This window comes from Mustelus asterias, unplaced genomic scaffold (assembly GCF_964213995.1).
Source record: "Mustelus asterias unplaced genomic scaffold, sMusAst1.hap1.1 HAP1_SCAFFOLD_539, whole genome shotgun sequence".
NCBI lineage: Eukaryota > Metazoa > Chordata > Chondrichthyes > Carcharhiniformes > Triakidae > Mustelus > Mustelus asterias.
In genome coordinates this window covers 15965-37720 of record NW_027590490.1, presented here as the reverse complement: position 1 = coordinate 37720, position 21756 = coordinate 15965, and the positions used below count along the sequence as shown (strand labels likewise).

At 51.8% G+C, this 21756-nt stretch overlaps 1 protein-coding gene across 16 annotated transcripts in view; it reads left to right on the top strand.

Annotated features, from left to right (window-relative positions):
• Positions 1 to 21756, top strand: part of LOC144486965 (stromal interaction molecule 1-like) — a 138309-nt gene that overhangs the window by 101847 nt on the left and 14706 nt on the right. For 5 of the 16 annotated variants that reach the window (XM_078204990.1, XM_078204985.1, XM_078204984.1 and 2 more), the window contains 2 exons: positions 558 to 638; positions 8581 to 8908. In XM_078204990.1, coding sequence (XP_078061116.1) covers positions 558 to 638; positions 8581 to 8908 — 409 coding nt within the window. The remainder of the gene's footprint in view (positions 1 to 557; positions 639 to 8580; positions 8909 to 21756) is intronic. The other 11 variants (XM_078205001.1, XM_078205000.1, XM_078204999.1 and 8 more) reach the window with 3 other exon arrangements.

Here is a 21756-nt window from a genome sequence, read left to right as displayed (position 1 = left end):
GGGCAATTTAGCACGGCCAATCCACCTAGCCCGCACATCTTTGGACTGTGGGAGGAAACCGGAGCACCCGGAGGAAACCCACGCAGACACAGGGAGAACGTGCAAACTCCACACAGGCAGTGACCTAAGCCGGGAATCGAACCCAGATCTCTGGAGCTGTGAGGCAGCAGTGCTAACCACTGTGCCACCGTGCTGCCCCAAAATGCCCCCTAAATGCTGTTTAAAATCAAGCTATCTCAGAATTCCTATTTAATAACAGGATCAGTCCTTCAGTCAGCAGTGCTTCTGTCTACACATCCCGGATTTTCATCCCCGGCACCAGTTACACTGGCTCATGCTTCTTAATGAAATGCACACGCGTACTGTGTATTAAATCATCCAATATCTGTACAGTCTTATTTCTCACACCAATAGACCCAGTCACTGTTACGTGTATGAATTTATGGCTATCATATTACAGGGTTTGGCTAGTAGGAAATGCATACTGACAGTGATGCTGACTGTGTTATTTGGTATATGTGAATTTTTCCTTTTTTTTTTACTTGGATTGGGACCAGATATGACATGGTTAATGGATCAAAGAGTCAGTGAGCATTCCAGGACACCCCTGGACAGTCTTTCAACATGGAACTCCACTGGTTTGAGTTTAAACATATATATCTATCTCGTTTTTTTAATTGCCACCTCTGCTCACAAGTCGGCATGCTGTGCTTCCTGACTCTCTGCGGGTAGTGACTTCTGAGCTCTTCCGTTTCTTTGCAGAAATAAACAGGATGAGACATTCTGCTGGGTGCTTCTGCGCAAACTCTCTCTCCAGTAACCTACTGCTTAACCTGCTGTTACCCTGGATCAGTAACCCAGGGAGTGAGAGGCCCAAATTCCACCTCAAAATGTCCAGAAATGTAAAACTGACCACGGCGATGTCAGATTATCATCAAATCCCAATCCGTTTAGTAATGGAATTCAACAAAGGAAGCAGGCCCATCCTTAATCATTCTGCTTCTATCTGTGACTCCAGTCCCACACTAAAGGGGTTGACTGATTGCTGACTATCCTGTTGTGTGGCTAGCGAGGCAGCTGCATCAAAGCCTCAACTTGTCACGATGAGGGATTGACAATAATTCCCAGCCTTCCAGCCATGCCGATATTGCCTTTCTATTCTTGCATGGGATCTGAGTCATTTAATGCCCACCTCTAATTCTCTCGAGAAGGTGGTGTTGAGCTGCCTTCCTGAACCGCTGCAGTCCTGTAGTGTAGGTACACCCACAGTGCTGTTAGGGAGGGAGTTCCAGGATTTTGATCCAGCGACAGTGAAGGAATGGCGATATATTTCCAAGTCAGGATGGTGAGTGGCTTGGAGGGGAACCTCCAGGTGATGGTGTTCCCAGGTATCTGCTGCTCTTGCCCTTGTGGCTGGTAGAGGTCGTGTGTTTGGAAGGTGTTGCCTTGGTGAGTTGCTGGGGTACATCTTGTCAATGGTACACACGGCTGCCACTGTGTGTCGGTGATGGTTCAGATATTGATCAAGCAGACTATTTTATCCTAAGTGCTGTCCAGAAGAAAATTATGAGGGGTCTTAACAGAGTAAATAGGGAGAAACTGTTCTCACTCATACGAACAAACAAATTAGGGGCAGGAGGAGGCCACTCAGCCCCTCGAACCTGCTCCCCCACTCAATACGATCATGGCTGATGTGATTGTAATCTCAACCTCACATTCCTGCCCATCTCCCGATAACCTTTCACCCACTCGTTAATCAAGAATCTATCTCGTTCTGCCTTAAAAACATTCAGACTCTGCTCCCGCTGCCTTTTGAGGAAAATAATTCCAGAGACTTACCACCCTCTGAGAGAAAAAAATTCTCTTTATCTCAGCCTTAAATGAGTGGCCCCTTATTTTTAAACAGTGACTTCTAGTTGTAAATTCTTCCACAAGAGGAAACATCCTCTCCATGTCCACCCTGTCAGTACCCCTCAGCATCTTAAATTTCAGTCAAGTTGCATCTGACTCTTCTAAACTCCAGTGGATACAAGCCTAACTTCTCCAACCTTTCCTCATAAGACAACCGGCCTATTCCAGGTATTAGTCTGGTAAACCTTCCCTGAACTGGTTCTAACACATTAGATCTTTCATAGAAACATAGAAAATAGGTGCAGGAGTAGGCCATTCGGTCCTTCCACCATTCAATATGATCATGGTTGATTTCCTGAATGTTGATTAACCCTAGATGTAGAGTTTCTTTCCCTGGTCACCCTGGAGCCAGGCTCCGGGGTCCCAATTACATCACATCCATTAATGACTGTGCGCAGTTATTTCATCCACATTATTACAAATGTTCCTCACATTGAGACACAGATCCGTCAGGCTTGGTTTTTTGGCATTTATTGCCCTCTTAGAATTATGATATAATGTGGCACTTTTTGATTTTTGACTTTGGTTTCTCTGCTTTTCACTATCTCCCTTACTGCCTTTTGTTTCAGTCCCCACTTTACTTCCCTCTGACTTCCTGCATCGGTTCCCATCCCCCTGCCACATTAGTTTAAACCCTCCCCAACAGCACTAGCAAACACTCCCCCAGGACATTGGTTCCAGTCCTGCCCTGGTGCAGACCATCTGATTTGTACTGGTCCCACCTCCCCCAGGACTGGTTCCAATGTCCCAGGAATCTGAATCCCTCCCTCTTGCACCATCCCTCAAGCCACGTCTTCACCTTAGTTGACATTCCTACTCTGACTAGCACGTGGCACTGGGAGCAATCCTGAGATTACTACCTTTGAGGTCCTACTTTTTAGTTTAACTCCTACCTCCCTAAATTCAGTTTGTAGGACCTCATCCCATTTGTTACCTATATCGTTGGTGTCTATATGCACCATGACAGCTGGCTGTTCACCCTCCCCCTCCAGAATGCCCTGCAGCCGCTCTGAGACATCCTTGACCCTTGCACTAGGGAGGCCACACACTGTCCTGGAGTCTCATTTACGTCAGCAGAAATGCCTGTATATTCCCCTTATAATTGAGTCCCCTAACACGATAGCTCTGCCACTCTCTTTCCTGCCCTCCTGTGCAGCAGAGCCAGCCACGGTGCCATGAACCTGTCTGCTGCCACCTTCCTCCGGTGAGCTATTTCCCCCAACAGTATTTAAAACAATATATCTGTTTTGGAAGGAGATGACCACAGGGTAACTCTGCACTGCCTTCCTACTCTTCCTCTGTCTGGTGGTCACCCATTCCCTATCTCCCTCAGAAATTTTTATCTGCGTGTGATCAACTCACTGAATGTGCTATCCACAACTTCCTCACCATCGCGGATGCTCCAAAGTGAATCCATCCACAGCTCCAGAGCCGCCAAGCGGTCTAACAGGAGCTGCAGTTGGACACACTTCTTGCATGTGAAGGAGCCAGGGACACCAGATGGGTCCCTCAATCCCCACATCGCACAAGAGGAGCATGACACGGGTCTGGGATCTCCTGCCTGTTGCTAAGTTAACTTAACAACAGCTTCAATGCCAAGAGAAAAAAAGAGAAAAGGAAAAATTACTTACCAGTCACCAGCCAATCCTTAACGGGCTGGCTGTGACGTTACGGTTTGATTTCTTTCTACCTCTCGCTCGCCCTCGAGTCTCCCTCGCAGGTCCACCTCTCCGCTCCTCACGAAGATGAGCACCTTTTTCCCCTCAGCACCAAATTCCCACTCAGCTCCAAATTCCCGATACCTCACTCTGGCTGAATCTCCGTCAGGCTGCAGTCTCTCCCATTGGTGTAGTCTCCTCAGGGTAGTGTCCTAGGCCCAACAATGTTCAGTCACTTCAGCAGTGACCTTCCTTCCATCATAAGGTCAGAAGTTGGGATGTTCGCTGATGATTGCACAATGTTCAGTGCCATTCACATCTCCTCAGATACTGAAGCAGCCCGTGTCCAAATGTAGCAAGAACTGGACAATATCCAGGCGTGGGTTGATAAGTGTCAAGTAATATTCACACCACACAAGTGCCAGGCAATGACCATCACCAACAAGAGAGAATCCAACATCCCCCATGGCATTCAATGGCATTACCATCACTGAATCTCCCACTGTCAACATCTTCGAGTTACCATTGACCAGAAACTGAACTGGACTAGCCATATAAATACTATGGTTACCAGAGGCTAGGAATCCTGCAGTGAATAACTCGCCTCCTGACTCCCCAAAGCCAGTCCACCATCTACAAGGCACAAGTCAAGAGTGTGATGGAATACTTGCCTGGATGAGTGCAGATCCAACTGCACTCAAGAAGCTTGACACCATCCAGGACAAAGCAGCCAGTTTTGATTGGCATCCCATCCATCACCTCAAACATTCTCTCCCTCCACCATCACCACACAGTAGCAGCCATGTGTGCCATCTCAAAATGCGCTGCAGGAACTCATCAAGATTCTATAGACAGCACCTTCCAAACCCACTACCCAGACCGACATGGGTAGTAGCCACATGGGAATAACCACCTCCTAAGCTACACACCGTCCTCACTTGAAAATATATCACTATTTCTTTCCTGTCAAAATCCAGCAACTCCTCCCTAACAGCACTGTGGGTGTGCCTACACCACATGGACTGCAGCAGTTCAAGGCAGCAGCTCACCACCACCTTCTGAAGAGCAATTAGGGATGGGCAATAAATGCTGGTCTAGCCAGTGACACCCACATCCTGTGAAGGAATTAAAAATAGTTTTTGGGTCATTGGTGCCTGTGCTGTACCTGTCCTGGGAGTGTTTGATGGGGGACAGTGTAGAGGGAGCTTTACTCTGTATCTAACCCCGTGCTGTACCTGTCCTGGGAGTGTTTGATGGGGGACAGTGTGGAGGGAGCTTTACTCTGTATCTAACCCCTTGCTGTATCTGTCCTGGGAGTGTTTGATGGGGACAGTGCAGAGGGAGCTTTACACTGTATCTAACCCCATGCTGTACCTGTCCTGGGAGCGTTTGATGGGGGACAGCGTAGAGGGAGCTTTACTCTGTATCCAACCCCGTGCTGTACCTGTCCTGGGAGTGTTTGATGGGGGACAGTGTAGAGGGAGCTTTACTCTGTATCTAACCCCGTGCTGTACCTGTCCTGGGAGTGTTTGATGGGGACAGTGTAGAGGGAGCTTTACTCTGTATCTAACCCCGTGCTGTACCTGTCCTGGGAGTGTTTGATGGGGGCAGTGTCGAGGGAGCTTTACTCTGTATCTAACCCCGTGCTGTACCTGTCCTGGGAGTGTTTGATGGGGACAGTGTAGAGGGAGCTTCACTCTGTATCTAACCCCGTGCTGTACCTGTCCTGGGAGTGTTTGATGGGGACAGTGTAGAGGGAGCTTTACTCTGTATCTAACCCCGTGCTGTCCCTGTCCTGGGAGTGTTTGATGGGGGACAGTGTAGAGGGAGCTTCACTCTGTATCTAACCCCGTGCTGTACCTGTCCTGGGAGTGTTTGATGGGGACAGTGTAGAGGGAGCTTTACTCTGTATCTAACCCCGTGCTGTACCTGTCCTGGGAGTGTTTGATGGGGACAGTGTAGAGGGAGCTTTACTCTGTATCTAACCCCGTGCTGTACCTGTCCTGGGAGTGTTTGATGGGGACAGTGTAGAGGGAGCTTTACTCTGTATCTAACCCCGTGCTGTACCTGTCCTGGGAGTGTTTGATGGGACAGTGTAGAGGGAGCTTTACTCTGTATCTAACCCCGTGCTGTACCTGTCCTGGAAGTGTTTGATGGGGGACAGTGTAGAGGGAGCTTTACTCTGTATCTAACCCCGTGCTGTACCTGTCCTGGGAGTGTTTGATGGGGACAGTGTAGAGGGAGCTTTACTCTGTATCTAACCCCGTGCTGTACCTGTCCTGGGAGTGTTTGATGGGGGACAGTGTAGAGGGAGCTTTACTCTGTATCTAACCCCGTGCTGTACCTGTCCTGGAAGTGTTTGATGGGGGACAGTGTAGAGGGAGCTTTACTCTGTATCTAACCCCGTGCTGTACCTGTCCTGGGAGTGTTTGATGGGGACAGTGTAGAGGGAGCTTTACTCTGTATCTAACCCCGTGCTGTACCTGTCCTGGGAATGTTTGATATTATTATGTGTGGGATCTTGCTGTACCAAATTCACTGATCTTTCAATGCTATTTGATTATCTGTAAATATCTTAAGGGTGTCCTGAAAGGGGCTTTATAAAAACAGTTTCTCTCTGTCACGTGCTGGGTGGTGAGTTGTGGGCACAGTGTTGCTGTTCTTGGTGACAGTGTAGAGAATGCTCAGTTTCTCTGTTAAGTTGAAGCTCAGTCACTCCCTCCAGTCTGTTAAGAGCATTGTTCCTCTGGTGACTCTTCTTCTTCCCCAACACCTACCGTGTGTCGTGAGATCGTAACATCCACAGCCAACTCGAGACCCTGTAGCACAAGCAACAGACTAACTTCACGGACACGTTCAACCCCCTTTCAGGGTAACCCAGTTACCAAATGCACTGCCCACCTGGCCCCCTCTGCCTGAGGAGGTGATCATTCTGAAGATAGGGGAAAAACATAGACATTGCCGAGGGCAATGATTCCCTGTTCAAACTGTACTGTTCACAGTTGTGTTTTTATAAAGGTAAGTCTGTCTATGATAAGAGGATCTGGGAACTGGAACTCCCCCACCCCAATTCTTCCTGCCATTTGGGTCATGGATGGCTAGCGCTCACCACTCAGGTTCCCCATCATACTTCATGCCATGCCCTCAACCCAACCCTCTCCCTCTCTGACATTATCTACCAGACCCTCCCGCTCCCACCCGGACCCTCCCGCCGGCCCAGACCTCCTGCTGCCCCCCCCCGGACCCTCCCGCCTCCCCCGGACCTTCTCGGCAGCCGCCTCGACCCTCCCACACCCCCCCACCCCCCCCACAGCCCTCCCGCCACCCCCCTCGACTCTCTCCTTGCCCCCGAATCACTTCAAGTTACAAACACAGGACTCCCTTCCCTGAAGTGAGGTTAAAGGTGTCCCTCTCTCACTCACTCAGAATCAAGCTGATGTAATGGTCTTTTTTATTGCTAACTGCTTTTGTTCCACAGCTTGGTCAGCAACTGTCCTGTCTTGTAGCAGCTTTTGCACAAAAAAATCACTTGTGATAACATGTTGTGTCTGCTCTGATCACTGTTTGCTGTTGGTATGTCGGTAATAACAGAAGGAAGGTGCTGATAGGCTCCGGATTGAGGTTTCCTCCTCTCTGACAGTGCTGCCTGGGGTTCTGAGTGACATAGAAACATAGAAGATAGGAGCAGGAGGAGGCCATTCGGCCCTTCGAGCCTGCTCCGCCGTTCATCACCATCATGGCTGATCGTCCAACTCAATAGCCTAATCCTGCTTTCTCCCCATAACCTTTGATCCCATTCGCCCCAAGTGCTATATCCAACCGCCTCTTGAATACATTCAATGTTTTGGCATCAACTACTTCCTGTGGTAATGAATTCCACAGGCTCACCACTCTTTGGGTGAAGAAATGTCTCCTCATCTCCATCCTAAATGGTCTACCCCGGATCCTCAGACTGTGACACCTGGTTCTGAACTCCCCCACCATCGGGAACACCCTCCCTGCATCTACCCTGTCTCGACCTGTTAGAATTTTATAAGTCTCTATGAGATCCCCCCTCATTTGTCTGAACTCCAGCGAAAACAATCCTAACCGAGTCAATCTCTCCTCATACATCAATCCCACCATCCCCGGAATCAGCCTGGTAAACCTTCACTGCACTCCCTCGAGAGCAAGAACATCCTTCCTCGGAAAAGGAGACCAAAACTGCGCACAATACTCTCGGTGTAGCTTCACCAAGGCCCTGTATAACTGCAACAACACATCCCTGCTCCTGTACTCGAAACCTCTCGCAATGAAGGCCAACATACCATTTGCCTTCTTTACCGCCTGCTGCACCTGCATGCTTACCTTCAGTGACTGGTGCACAAGGACACCCAGGTCCCTCTGCACACTCCCCTCTCCCAATTTACAGCCGTCAGGTAGTAATCTGCCGCCTTGTTTCTGCTTCCAAAGTGAATAACCTCACACTGATCCAAATTATACTGCATCTGCCATTGATTAGCCCACTCACCCAACCTGTCCAGATCACGCTGATCTTAGAATTTGATCTGACACTCGGTGTGCTCCTGGTGTCACGATGCTGGGACACTTGCTGACACTTCCTCAGTACAAACGGCCTGGACTGAGCAGGTCGCTTCTGAACATGGTTCATGTGTTTGCCGGCAGTCACGGCTCTCTGGGCAGCACCGTCTGGTGTTCCCTCTGAGTGGCGCAGCCTCAGTTGCTGCTGCTGGCCCAAGTCACAGCCTGTGGGAGGCGCTGTGCCCACAGTGAAGTGGCAGCCTTGCATCAGGTGGCAGTGCGGGGCTCTGTAGGGATGGGCAGAGTCTGTTGGACTGGGTGCACAGGGATAGTCAGATGGCACTGGGTCAGGGCAGGAGACACTTGGGGCCTGGCAGGTTGTCGAGACACACAGTGGGGAGGGGGTGGGGGAAGTGGCTGTGGTCGCTCAGGGCCACACTGAGTAATGTGTTCTTTCCTGTGTTCTAACTGTTCTCTTCTCTCCTCACAGCTTCCCTCAGCTTGCACCCAACTGTCCGCCAACGTCAGCTTGACACCCAGCACGCTGCTGGCTCACAGAGGTTGGTAGAAGGTTTTATTCCTGGACAGAGTGAATCTCTTCCGTGGAGCAACAAGTCATCTCTCCGCCGTATGCAAAGCCTTTCCTTTGTGTGTCCCTGTTCTGATGTGTTTGGACCTACCTTACCTTCCTCCTGCACTCACTCTCACTGCTTCTTTCACCCCTCCCACCATCCTACGCTGGAATCCATCCCTGACCTTCCCCCTCCTGATGTCCTTGACGTCACCACTGGGATCCGTGTGCGGACTAGAAGTTATGGGTACTGCTCTTTTCCTTTCATTCCTGCCTGCCTGACTGGCTTGCTCTGATTTTCAGCTCCTGTTTAAGATTTCTGACTGCAGGCATGTGTGTGCGTGTGTGCGTGTGCGTGCACGTGTGTGTGTGCGTGCGTGCGTGTGTGTGTGCGCGCGTGTGTGTGCGTGTGCGCGTGTGTGTGCGTGTGTGATGACAGTGCAAACTGAGTGTATGGCATTGCAGCAAATCCCGATATACAGTTGCGTGGTACATTGTGAGCAGTCTTGTGTGTGTGTTTATGTCTTATCCCAGGTTTGTGCTTGGGATGGTTATCACAGTTCTGTGTGTATACAAACCAGCCCCTTAATTTGTGCAGAATACACTTACACTTTCTTACACTCATAGAATCATAGAAACCCTACAGTGCAGAAGGAGGCCATTCGGCCCATCGAGTCTGCACCGACCACAATCCCACCCAGGCCCTACCCCCACATATTTACCCACTAATCCCTCTAACCTACGCATCCCAGGACTCTAAGGGGCAATTTTTAACCTGGCCAATCAACCTAACCCGCACATCTTTGGACTGTGGGAGGAAACCGGAGCACCCGGAGGAAACCCACGCTGACACGAGGAGAATGTGCAAACTCCACACAGACAGTGACCCGAGCCGGGAATCGAACCCGGGACCCTGGAGCTGTGAAGCAGCAGTGCTAACCACTGTGCTACCGTGCCGCCCTTTGTGCTTGGGTTTCTGCATCTGTGAATGAGTTTGAGTCCATGTGCAGTGATCAGATATTTAGGTGTTACAATCTTTGTAGAGACCAGTGACATTTAAAAAGAAATGTAAAACTTACAGTTAATAACTGAAAAGGATGAAATGACAAGATTTAGTGTTTTAAAACTTTTACTTTAATAACAGATTAAAAATACTGTTGACTAAACATTACTTTCTTTTTGTAGGCAACTTATACCTTCAGCCACATTCCCCTTTTCTACTCCACACACCGCACTTTCTGTGGAATCACATTCCTTTTCGCAAACAGTCCGTAATTACTCTCACATTCCAATAAGTTCCTGTATTTTATTTATTTTGTTTAACCTTTATTGAGACAGGTGAGTCAGCTGAGTACAAATTCTCGTTCACAATAATGACCTGACTCAGAGGCTAACATCGCAGCAACAGAAATTACACAATATAATTGATAATAGTCCAAGTATCAGCCAACAAAACCTTAACCCTTCAGCGAAAGGTACCACGGTAATAAAGTTAGTTGCCGTCAGCTTTAGTTGTACCTGGTTCCAGAAATTAATTAATTACCACTGAAGACTGTACTCATTCCTGGAGTTACCAATTTGATCAAGTCACGTGACCTCAGACTCTAAGATGAGACAGTAAAATGTAACCTGGGTGTTTACCCGGGCAAGTTTTGATAAATGAACAGAAGCCAGTGGAGCTTGAGCCTTGTGTACAATGAGGGCCAGTGAATCAGCGAGTACAGGTCACACAGAAGGGTGTGAAAAGGGGCAGCAGTCACAGATCTGATTGCAGAGTGAGAATGTCTATAACTAACCAAGAGAGGTTCAGGTGGCCACTTTATAAATGAGGTCACCATGATCAAAAACAGGCTGGATAGACAACTGAACTGTGGTGTATCTAGTAGAGTGAATAACACAGGACTTACCGTGAAACAGAAAGTCAAGACTTAACCTTAGCTTGTGAAATGTCAGTGTGGGAATTAAAAGTCAAAGCATGGGTGCAGCCAGACTCTGAGATATTAATAAGCGGAAACTTGCTCAGGTTCAGTGCCATCAAGCGGTAGGATTTTATGATCACAGGTAGAGTCACAGAGGTTTACAGCATGGAAACAGGCCCTCCTGCCCAACTTGTCCATGCCACCCTTTTTCCTGTTAAACGGCATAAACTTGGTTTTAGTTGAGTTTAGCAGCAAGTGAAGAACAAAGAATGTCTGTTATACACTAATAAAACTGAGTTGCAAATTGTGCCTAACAGGAGGAATGGATGGGCCTATTAGGTGAGTGGTTCACCTGATGAAGGAGCAGCACTCTGAAAGCTCGTGCTACCAAATAAACCTATTGGACTTTAACCTGGTGTTGTGAGACTACTTACTGTTGCTAAGCTGTAACTTCGATTAGTCTCCCAGAATCTTTAGATGGCTGCAGAATATGTCTCTTTGACTGGAGGCCAGATCCCTCCTGCATCCACCTGTGGTAGCTCGTAAAGCCATAACTTCTTTCCTCTGCTGACCACACGATATCAATGATATTCATTGATTTGTAGGGAAGCCTGTAATCTGATCATGAAAATGGCTTCCTCTGTCCTTTCCCCATGGCAACATGACACACGTTAATCTTGCACCTAGCTACAAATGCTAATTAGCTATCCTTAAATGCAGCTTGCGCTCACCTTAGTAAATAGACAGTTTACAGCAAAACTGTTTACACCCGGGTATCTTCAACACCTTTCTGAGAGACTCGCAGTCTATTCATTGTAAACTCAGAGACTGCTGCCAATGTCTCCAAGCTTAAATACCTTGCAGCTCCTTGCCAGTTAATCAGTCTAAGCCTCCTCTAACGAGCAAGCCACCCAGTCTTGCTATCGGGCCGATTTCAGAACAGAACTGATTCCATCATTTACTCTAAATTTAAAACTGCAGTCCAAAAACGTTTCAAAGGAAACTGAGGGACAGCCATGTACTCTGTTTCACAGGGAATAGGAAATGCCAGGGTGAAATTTATAGGGAATGAAAATATATTGGTAAATAAAATCCATATAAATATCAGTACGTAAAAACTGAGAAGACAGTAAAGATGGAGCGGCATGGAGGCACAGCGGTTAGCACTGCTGCCTCACAGTACCAGGGACCCAGGCACGGTGACACAGCGGTTAGCACTGCTGCCTCACAGCGCCAGGGACCTGGGTTCAATTCCGGCCTCGGGTCACTGCCTATGTAGAGTTTGCATGTTCTCCCCGTGTCTGCGTGGGTTTCCTCCGGGTGCTCCGGTTTCCTCCCACAGTTCGAAAGACGTGCTGGTTAGGGTGCATTGACCCGAACAGGCACCGGAGTGTGGCGACTTGGGGAATTTCCCAGTAACTTCATTGCAGTGTCAATGTAAGCCTACTTCTGAGACTAATGAATAAACTTTAAACTTTCTCTTTAATCTCCTCCGCCACAATCCTCTAAGAATTGTGCACTCAGCTGATTTTGGTTCCTTGAGCACCCCCATTGGGTGGTGGCTGCACCTTCAGCTGCCTCAGTCCCAAGCTTTGGCAATCCCTCTGAAACCTGTGTGAATCTTTACCCGGCCTTACTCCTTTCAGACATTCCTTAAAATCTACATCTTTGACCAAACTCTTGGTCATATGACCTGATATCTCCTCATGTTGGAACAGTGACAGTTTTATAATGCCCCTGTGAAGCACCTTTGGACATTTTATTATGTTAAGGATGCTGGAAGGGCAAAGCAAAGAAGTTATCCTCAAACTGTATAAAGCCACAGCTAGACTACTGCGCACAGTTTAAATCGACACATTACGGGAAGCATGTGGTCGAACTAGAGATGGGACAGAGGAGATGTAAGAAGATGTTGCCAGTGTTAGAGAGTTTCAGCTGCGAGGAAAGATTGGATAGGCTAGAGTTGATTTCTTTGGAGGCTGAGGGGAGATTTCATGGAGGCGTCTGAAATTATGAGCGTCTGCAATAGGACGGATAATAAAGATAAAAGCAAATTGCCGTGGATGCTGGAATCAGAAACAAAAACAGAAAAGGCTGCAACATCTCAGCAGGTCTGACAGCGTCTGTGGAGAGAGAATAGAGGCAATGCTTCGAGTCTGGGTGACTCTATTTCCCTTAACAAAGTAATTGTTTACGACCAAAGGGTGATGAGGATCTGGAACTTACTGCCTGGAAGAGTCTGAGCGGCAGAAACCCTTGGTCACATTAAAAATATACTTGGATCTGTGCTGGAGATGCTGAAATTTATGGACCAGGAGCTGGAAAATAGGAATAGAATGGATAGCTCTTCCAGCCAGCACAGGCAGAATGGAGTGAATAGCCTTCTTGCTGTGATGATTGTGTCTGTTAGTTTGTCTGTACCTGACTGTATGTCCCTGTGAACAAGTGTGCAATTGCTTTGCAGTTAGAAATCTTACTCGGGTGTGCGCGCACTGGCTGCTGTGTGGTTTGAGTTTGCAGTGTGCCTATTCCTTCAGTTTCCTCTTATCCCCATTGAAATCCTCACTGCTACTTTTCAATCCTGTTTTCTGCTTTCATTTCCTGGATAAAGGTCTTCCTCCATTCACCCTGCAGTCGGGGCAGACTCCCATTCTGGTTTGAAATCTCCTTCCATTCAGGAGATGTCACTCAGGCTTCAGTCTGGAGTGAGGCTCATGTCAATGACTTTGGGATGACTTCCTGGGATTGCTGTCAATAATTCAGGAGGACACTCAAAGAGCGATATTGGGGAAAAAAAACTGATTTCAGCCAGAGGAAGTCATGGAACACTTGCTTGGGTGATACAATACCGGAGCTGGAGGAGGCCAAAGAATGATTGGGTTGAGTAATGAAGGAGTCAGTTTTTGCAAAGGCAGAGACTAAGGTCAGCCATGTAGGGGTTGGCGGGGGGTGGGGGGTGATGCTACAGGGTGATGAAACCCATGGGAGTATATCTGAAGGAGGTGGCAACTCTAAAGCAGACTTTAAAATCCCTGGGCTGAGTTGAATCAAATGTTTGGATATGGATGCCAGTGGGAGGGGCCACTACAACAAGCATCCTTATTCAGTGCTGGCAAGGCCCCAGCCTACTGTGAGATGTCAAGTCTATAATTCAGGGTGAGCAATGTCAAGTAGCTGTCCCCTGTCCAGGGTGATGATAGTATGTAGCTGAACCGTATGGAACAGAGGGTCACTGATGGTATTCCACTCTGTGCTGGGCTGGCTGATCTGAGGGTCAGGGTGCCTTTGGCCTCAGTACCTTTGGACTAGGGAATGGTGAGGAAATTGGCTTTGTTTACCACTGATCTGATCGTGATCTGTTGTAGCTTCCTGGAGGTAGTGTAGATCATTCCAGTTACACATAATTCCTTCAATTGATCACCATCCCACCCCACTCAAAGTTTCTCGCTCACGGTAACTCTACAATTATACAAATGAGGTCTCCCCTGATGGTCTTGTGAGTTTGTATTCCACTGGGAGCTGCTCGCTGTAGTGTCCAAGAGATGAATCTTTTTAATTCCTGGAGACCCCAGGGCAATCCTGGAGGGGTTGGTAACCTGAGGTGGGGAAAGTATTGTGAACTGCTGTGGTGCTCACAAGCAGACTAGCCACCTAGGCTTGGGCAAGGAAACTGAACTCTTAATACACAGCGTTCAGGAGAGAAAGAGGTGCCATGGAGCAGTATAACTCCCATCGCATGACTGCACTGGCAGTGTGAGCTTTCAGTTATAATCCTGGGGCTAGGTGATGGGCCTGCTGTCCCATCCCAGAGACATTCAGATAGGAATGAGACTCACCCAGGCAGGGCCGAACCCATGGGCTTTGGGTGCCTGGTTTTTCCTTCTGCATGAGTGCGTATTTTGCTGTAACTATTACTGTTCAAGCTGACCCTGTTATTACTCAGTGGCTGGCCTTATATTCCTGCTTTTTAGTTGGAACATTGAGTGGGTTAAAAGTTAAAGTTTATTTATTAGTCACAAGTAAGGCTTACGTTAACACTGCAACAAAGTTACTGTGAAATTCCCCGAGTCGCCACACTCCGGTGCCTGTTCGGGTCAATGCACCCTAACCAGCACATCTTTTGGACTGTGGGAGGAAACCGGAGCACCCGGGGGAAACCCACGCAGACACGGGGAGAACGTGCAGACTACACACAGACAGTGACCCGAGCCGGGAATCGAACCCAGGTCCCTGGCGCTGTGAGGCTGCAGTGCTAACCACTGTGCCATCGTGCCGCCTATATTCGGTTTACTGTGACTGGTTTGCATTATCTGATGATGTGGAGGGAGTATATGTACAACACAGCTCTCAGTACCCAACCCAGTGACATCCTGGGATGGGGGGACTCCTTCCTTCAATGCTGCCGCCTCCTCACTGCCTCACCCTCCAGAAGCTCCCTGTCCTCAGAATATAAGTTCCTCTTTAAGACTCTTTTCCCTTTGTTTCTTCTCTTTCTCAGTCACTCACTCAGCCATTCGATCTATCGATTTCTCAACATCTCTCTCTCTCTCGTTCCTCGTGATTCATTGTGAATCAGATGAGAGTGATGGAGAATATGATGAAACAAAAAAAGTGTAGGTGGATTCTTCAACTGAGAACCAGGCCAAAGACATCGTTAAGAGGGCAAGTGAGGAGGAAAGTAAGACTAGCAAAGAGAGAATATGGGAATAGAATGCAGGTACAGAGGGAGCTGGGGGTGCATGTGCACAGGTATTTGAAGGTGGTAGGACATATAAGGAGAGTGGTTAGCAAAGCATATGGGAACCTGGTCGGCACGATGGCACAGTGGTTAGCTCTGCTGCCTCACAGTGCCAGGGACCCGGGGCAGCACGGTGACACAGTGGGTTAGCTCTGCTGCCTCACAGTGCCAGGGACCCGGGGCAGCACGGTGACACAGTGGTTAGCTCTGCTGCCTCACAGTGCCAGGGACCTGGGGCAGCACGATGGCACAGTGGTTAGCTCTGCTGCCTCACAGTGCCAGGGACCCGGGGCAGCACGGTGACACAGTGGTTAGCTCTGCTGCCTCACAGTGCCAGGGACCTGGGGCAGCACGATGGCACAGTGGTTAGCTCTGCTGTCTCACAGTGCCAGGGACCCGGGGCAGCACGGTGACACAGTGGTTAGCTCTGCTGCCTCACAGTGCCAGGGACCCGGGGCAGCACGGTGACACAGTGGTTAGCTCTGCTGCCTCACAGTGCCAGGGACCCGGGGCAGCACGATGGCACAGTGGTTAGCGCTGCTGCCTCACAGTGCCAGGGACCCGGGGCAGCACGGTGGCACAGTGGTTAGCACTGCTGCCTCACAGCGCCAGGGACCCGGGGCAGCACGATGGCACAGTGGTTAGCGCTGCTGCCTCACAGTGCCAGGGACCCGGGGCAGCACGATGGCACAGTGGTTAGCGCTGCTGCCTCACAGTGCCAGGGACCCGGGGCAGCACGGTGGCACAGTGGTTAGCACTGCTGCCTCACAGTGCCAGGGACCCGGGGCAGCACGATGGCACAGTGGTTAGCTCTGCTGCCTCACAGTGCCAGGGACCCGGGGCAGCACGATGGCACAGTGGTTAGCACTGCTGCCTCACAGTGCCAGGGACCCGGGGCAGCACGGTGGCACAGTGGTTAGCTCTGCTGCCTCACAGTGCCAGGGACCCGGGGCAGCACGGTGACACAGTGGTTAGCACTCTGCCTCACAGCGCCAGGGACCCGGGTTCGATTCCCGGCTCGGGTCACTGTCTGTGCAGAGTCTGCACGTTCTCCCCGTGTCTGCGTGGGTTTCCTCCGGGTGCTCCGGTTTCCTCCCACACTCCAAAGATGTGCGGGTTAGGTGGATTGGCCTTGGGAAATGTGTGGGGTTACGGGATAGAGCAGGGGAGAGGGCCTGGATAAGATACTCTCGTCAGAGTCAGTTTAGACTCGATGGGCTGAATGGCCTCTTCTGCATTGTAGGGATTTTATGATTCATAATCAGACATATTGGGTATAAAAGCAGGGGAGTTCTACTGAAGCTTTTATAAAGCTTTGGTTAGGTCCAAGAGTACTGTGTCCGGTTTCCAGTCGCCACACTTTAGGAAGGATGTAAGGGTCCTTGAGAGGGTGCAGAGGAGATTTACCAGAATGGGTTTGGGGATGAGTAGATATTAGCTCCAAGGTTGGGCTGGAGAAGCTGGGGTTGTTCTCCTTGGAGCGATGGAGATTGAAGGGAGATTTGATCGAGGTGGACAGGATAATGACAGGATTGGATAAGGTAGACAAAGACAAGCTGTTCCCATTGGCTGATGGTACATGAACTTGGAGGGGGTGGGGGAATGCAGATTTAAGATTTTGGGCTAGAGATGCGAGGGGAATATGACTGTTTCTGTCACTTTTTCTCTCTCTCTCTTCCTTGTCCCTTTGTCTGTCTTTCTCTTGCACTCTCCTCTCTCAATCTTGTCAAATATCACAGCTTCTTTCCACAATTTCTTCATACTCACTTTCCAAACAATGGCCGGAATTATACCGTCCCGCCCGCCATGGGAATCGCAGCGGGCGAGGGGGGGACCATCGGAAGGTCCGGGCGGGATTTTACAGTTTCGGGGTGAGCGAGGCAGAAAATTCCCACCCAATGTATTTATTTCTCGCTGGAGCACTTCACCCGATTGTGTGTGCGTTGCTGGTTGGAACTGTGAATCACATTCTTACAAACCTTTGTGTGAAGCACTCTCTCCTCTGTCCACTCTGCCTTTCAATTCCCCAGTGCAATGAGGAGATCGTCCACGTAAATTCCATCGACTGCTCACATCCATCACAGCCCATCTGGTTATTTACCCATTTCTGAATGCCGTTTATACTTCTCCCAGACATATTGCCGGATTTCAGATCTGAAAACTGGCTTCATCATGCAATGTGCTGGAATCTCCTCCCCCTTTCTGTCCCTCTCTCTCTGTCCCTCCGCCCCTCCGCCCCTCTGTCCCTCCGCCCCTCTGTCCCTCCGCCCCTCTGTCCATCCGCCCCTCTGTCCCTCCGCCCCTCTGTCCATCCGCCCCTCTGTCCCTCCGCCCCTCTGTCCCTCCGCCCCTCTGTCCCTCCGCCCCTCTGTCCCTCCGCCCCTCTGTCCCTCCGCCCCTCTGTCCCTCCGCCCCTCTGTCCCTCCGCCCCTCTGTCCCTCCGCCCCTCTGTCCCTCCGCCCCTCTGTCCCTCTGTCCCTCCGCCCCTCTGTCCCTCCGCCCCTCTGTCCCTCCGCCCCTCTGTCCCTCCGCCCCTCTGTCCCTCCGCCCCTCTGTCCCTCCGCCCCTCTGTCCCTCCGCCCCTCTGTCCCTCCGCCCCTCTGTCCCTCCGCCCCTCTGTCCCTCCGCCCCTCTGTCCCTCCGCCCCTCTGTCCCTCCGCCCCTCTGTCCCTCCGCCCCTCTGTCCCTCCGCCCCTCTGTCCCTCCGCCCCTCTGTCCCTCCGCCCCTCTGTCCCTCCGCCCCTCTGTCCCTCCGCCCCTCTGTCCCTCCGCCCCTCTGTCCCTCCGCCCCTCTGTCCCTCCGCCCCTCTGTCCCTCCGCCCCTCTGTCCCTCCGCCCCTCTGTCCCTCCGCCCCTCTGTCCCTCCGCCCCTCTGTCCCTCCGCCCCTCTGTCCCTCCGCCCCTCTGTCCCTCCGCCCCTCTGTCCCTCCGCCCCTCTGTCCCTCCGCCCCTCTGTCCCTCCGCCCCTCTGTCCCTCCGCCCCTCTGTCCCTCCGCCCCTCTGTCCCTCCGCCCCTCTGTCCCTCCGCCCCTCTGTCCCTCCGCCCCTCTGTCCCTCCGCCCCTCTGTCCCTCCGCCCCTCTGTCCCTCCGCCCCTCTGTCCCTCCGCCCCTCTGTCCCTCCGCCCCTCTGTCCCTCCGCCCCTCTGTCCCTCCGCCCCTCTGTCCCTCCGCCCCTCTGTCCCTCCGCCCCTCTGTCCCTCCGCCCCTCTGTCCCTCCGCCCCTCTGTCCCTCCGCCCCTCTGTCCCTCCGCCCCTCTGTCCCTCCGCCCCTCTGTCCCTCCGCCCCTCTGTCCCTCCGCCCCTCTGTCCCTCCGCCCCTCTGTCCCTCCGCCCCTCTGTCCCTCCGCCCCTCTGTCCCTCCGCCCCTCTGTCCCTCCGCCCCTCTGTCCCTCCGCCCCTCTGTCCCTCCGCCCCTCTGTCCCTCCGCCCCTCTGTCCCTCCGCCCCTCTGTCCCTCCGCCCCTCTGTCCCTCCGCCCCTCTGTCCCTCCGCCCCTCTGTCCCTCCGCCCCTCTGTCCCTCCGCCCCTCTGTCCCTCCGCCCCTCTGTCCCTCCGCCCCTCTGTCCCTCCGCCCCTCTGTCCCTCCGCCCCTCTGTCCCTCCGCCCCTCTGTCCCTCCGCCCCTCTGTCCCTCCGCCCCTCTGTCCCTCCGCCCCTCTGTCCCTCCGCCCCTCTGTCCCTCCGCCCCTCTGTCCCTCCGCCCCTCTGTCCCTCCGCCCCTCTGTCCCTCCGCCCCTCTGTCCCTCCGCCCCTCTGTCCCTCCGCCCCTCTGTCCCTCCGCCCCTCTGTCCCTCCGCCCCTCTGTCCCTCCGCCCCTCTGTCCCTCCGCCCCTCTGTCCCTCCGCCCCTCTGTCCCTCCGCCCCTCTGTCCCTCCGCCCCTCTGTCCCTCCGCCCCTCTGTCCCTCCGCCCCTCTGTCCCTCCGCCCCTCTGTCCCTCCGCCCCTCTGTCCCTCCGCCCCTCTGTCCCTCCGCCCCTCTGTCCCTCCGCCCCTCTGTCCCTCCGCCCCTCTGTCCCTCCGCCCCTCTGTCCCTCCGCCCCTCTGTCCCTCCGCCCCTCTGTCCCTCCGCCCCTCTGTCCCTCCGCCCCTCTGTCCCTCCGCCCCTCCGCCCCTCCGCCCCTCCGCCCCTCCGTCCCTCCGCCCCTCCGCCCCTCCGTCCCTCCGTCCCTCCGTCCCTCCGTCCCTCCGCCCCTCCGTCCCTCCGCCCCTCCGTCCCTCCGTCCCTCCGCCCCTCCGCCCCTCCGCCCCTCCGTCCCTCCGCCCCTCCGCCCCTCCGCCCCTCTCGCCCCTCCGCCCCTCTCGCCCCTCTCGCCCCTCCGCCCCTCTCGCCCCTCCGCCCCTCTCGCCCCTCCGCCCCTCTCGCCCCTCTCGCCCCTCCCCTCCTCCGGCCCTTCCCCCTCTGGCCCTCCCCCCCCTCCGCCCCTCCTCCGTTCCCCCCCCTCCCCCCTCGGTCCCCCCCCCTCCATTGCGCCCCCCCCCCCCCAGCCCACCGCCTCTCTGTCCCTCCGCCTCTCTGACTCTGAAAGGTGGAAGTTGGCTCCAGTTGATTTGCAGTGTAGCAGGCTGATAGCCTTAGGTGTTGAACAGCATCAACTGGGGAAGTACGCAATATTGTACTCTCATTCTCTCCCAGAACCCCTCCTCATTCTATAAAAAGTCTTTTGCCAAAATTCCTTGTGAATCTTTGATGAGGAGGGATCGACAAGTTTGCTGTGGTGTTGCATTATCCAAAAGTGGAAATCATGCAAGGATTTTGTCCAGGGGATTCGGAAGCGTGTGACTGGTGTTCCAGAATAAAGACAAGTGCTTCTTGTAACTAACAGACTGGGACATTGGTGCCCAAAGCAGGAGGTGAAGGCTTCAGCCCTTTGTCTAAGGCTGAATTTGGCCCCAGGTTCTAGAGGGTGAAAGGTCTATTTTTGACTGGCTGATATTGGGTCAGACGGAGTGATCTATTAGAAGCTTGCCATTAAACTTGATCATTTTTGCTTTGGGGAGTTCTGTGAAAATGATGAACTCCACTCACATTAGAACATAGAACATTACAGTGCAGTACAGGCCCTTCGGCCCTCGATGTTGCGCCGACCAGTGGAACCAATCTAAAGCCCCTCTAATCTACACTATTCCAATATCATCCATGTGTTTATCCAATAACCATTTGAATGCTCTTAATGTTGACGAGTCCACTACTGCTGCAGGCAGGGCATTCCACGCCCTTACTACTCTCTGAGTAAAGAACCTACCTCTAACTTCTGTCCTATATCTCTCACCCCTCAATTTAAAACTGTGTCCCCTCGTGCTAGCCATCACCATCCGAGGAAAAAGGCTCTCACTATCCACCCTATCTAATCCTCTGATCATCTTATATGCCTCTATTAAGTCACCTCTTAACCTTCTTCTCTCTAACGAAAACAACCTCAAGCCCCTCAGCCTTTCCTCATACGATTTTTCCACCATACCAGGCAACATCCTGGTAAATCTCCTCTGCACCCTTTCCAACACTTCCACATCTTTCCTATAATACGGCGACCTGAACTGTATGCAATACTCCAAATGCGGCCGCACCAGAGTTTTGTACAGTTTTGTGATAGCGAGTTGAGGAACAGGGAGAGAGTGCAGTTAAACATATGGTTGCAGGGATGGTGTAGGAGGGAGGGTTTCAGATACGTGGATAATTGGAACACATTCTGGGGAAGGTGGGACCTGTACAAACAGGACGGGGTGCACCTGAACCAGAGGGGCACCAATATCCGAGGAGGGAAATTTGTTACGGCTCTTCAGGGGGGTTTAAACTAATTTGTCAGGGGAGTGGGAAAAGGAGTTGTAGTCCAGAAGTCAGTGAGGGTGGTGAGGTATTGGGGAAAGTATCAGGGTCAAGGGTGGGTACCGGTAGACAGGAAGGTGGGTTGAAGTGTGTCTACTTCAATGCAAGGAGCATCCGGAACAAGGTAGATGAACTTGGGGCGTGGATTGGTACTTGGGACTACGATGTTGTGGCCATTACGGAGACGTGGGTAGAACAAGGACAGGAATGGTTGTTGGACGTTCCGGGGTATAGATGTTTCACTAAGTGTAGGGAAGCTGGTAAATGAGGTGGAGGAGTAGCATTGTTAATCAAGGATAGTTTAACGGCTGCGGAAAGGCACTTCGAGGGGGATCTGCACACTGAGGTAATATGGGCTGAGGTTAGAAATAGGAAAGGAGCGGTCACGTTGTTAGGAGTTTACTATAGGCCCCCAAATAGTAATAGAGATGTGGAGGAAGAAATTGCTAAGCAGATTATGGATATGTGTAGGGGTCACAGGGTAGTTGTCATGGGGGACTTTAACTTTCCAAATATTGATTGGAACCTTTGTAGGTCAAATAGTTCGGATGGGGCAGTTTTTGTGCAGTGTGTGCAGGAGGGTTTCCTGACACAATATGTGGATAGGCCGACAAG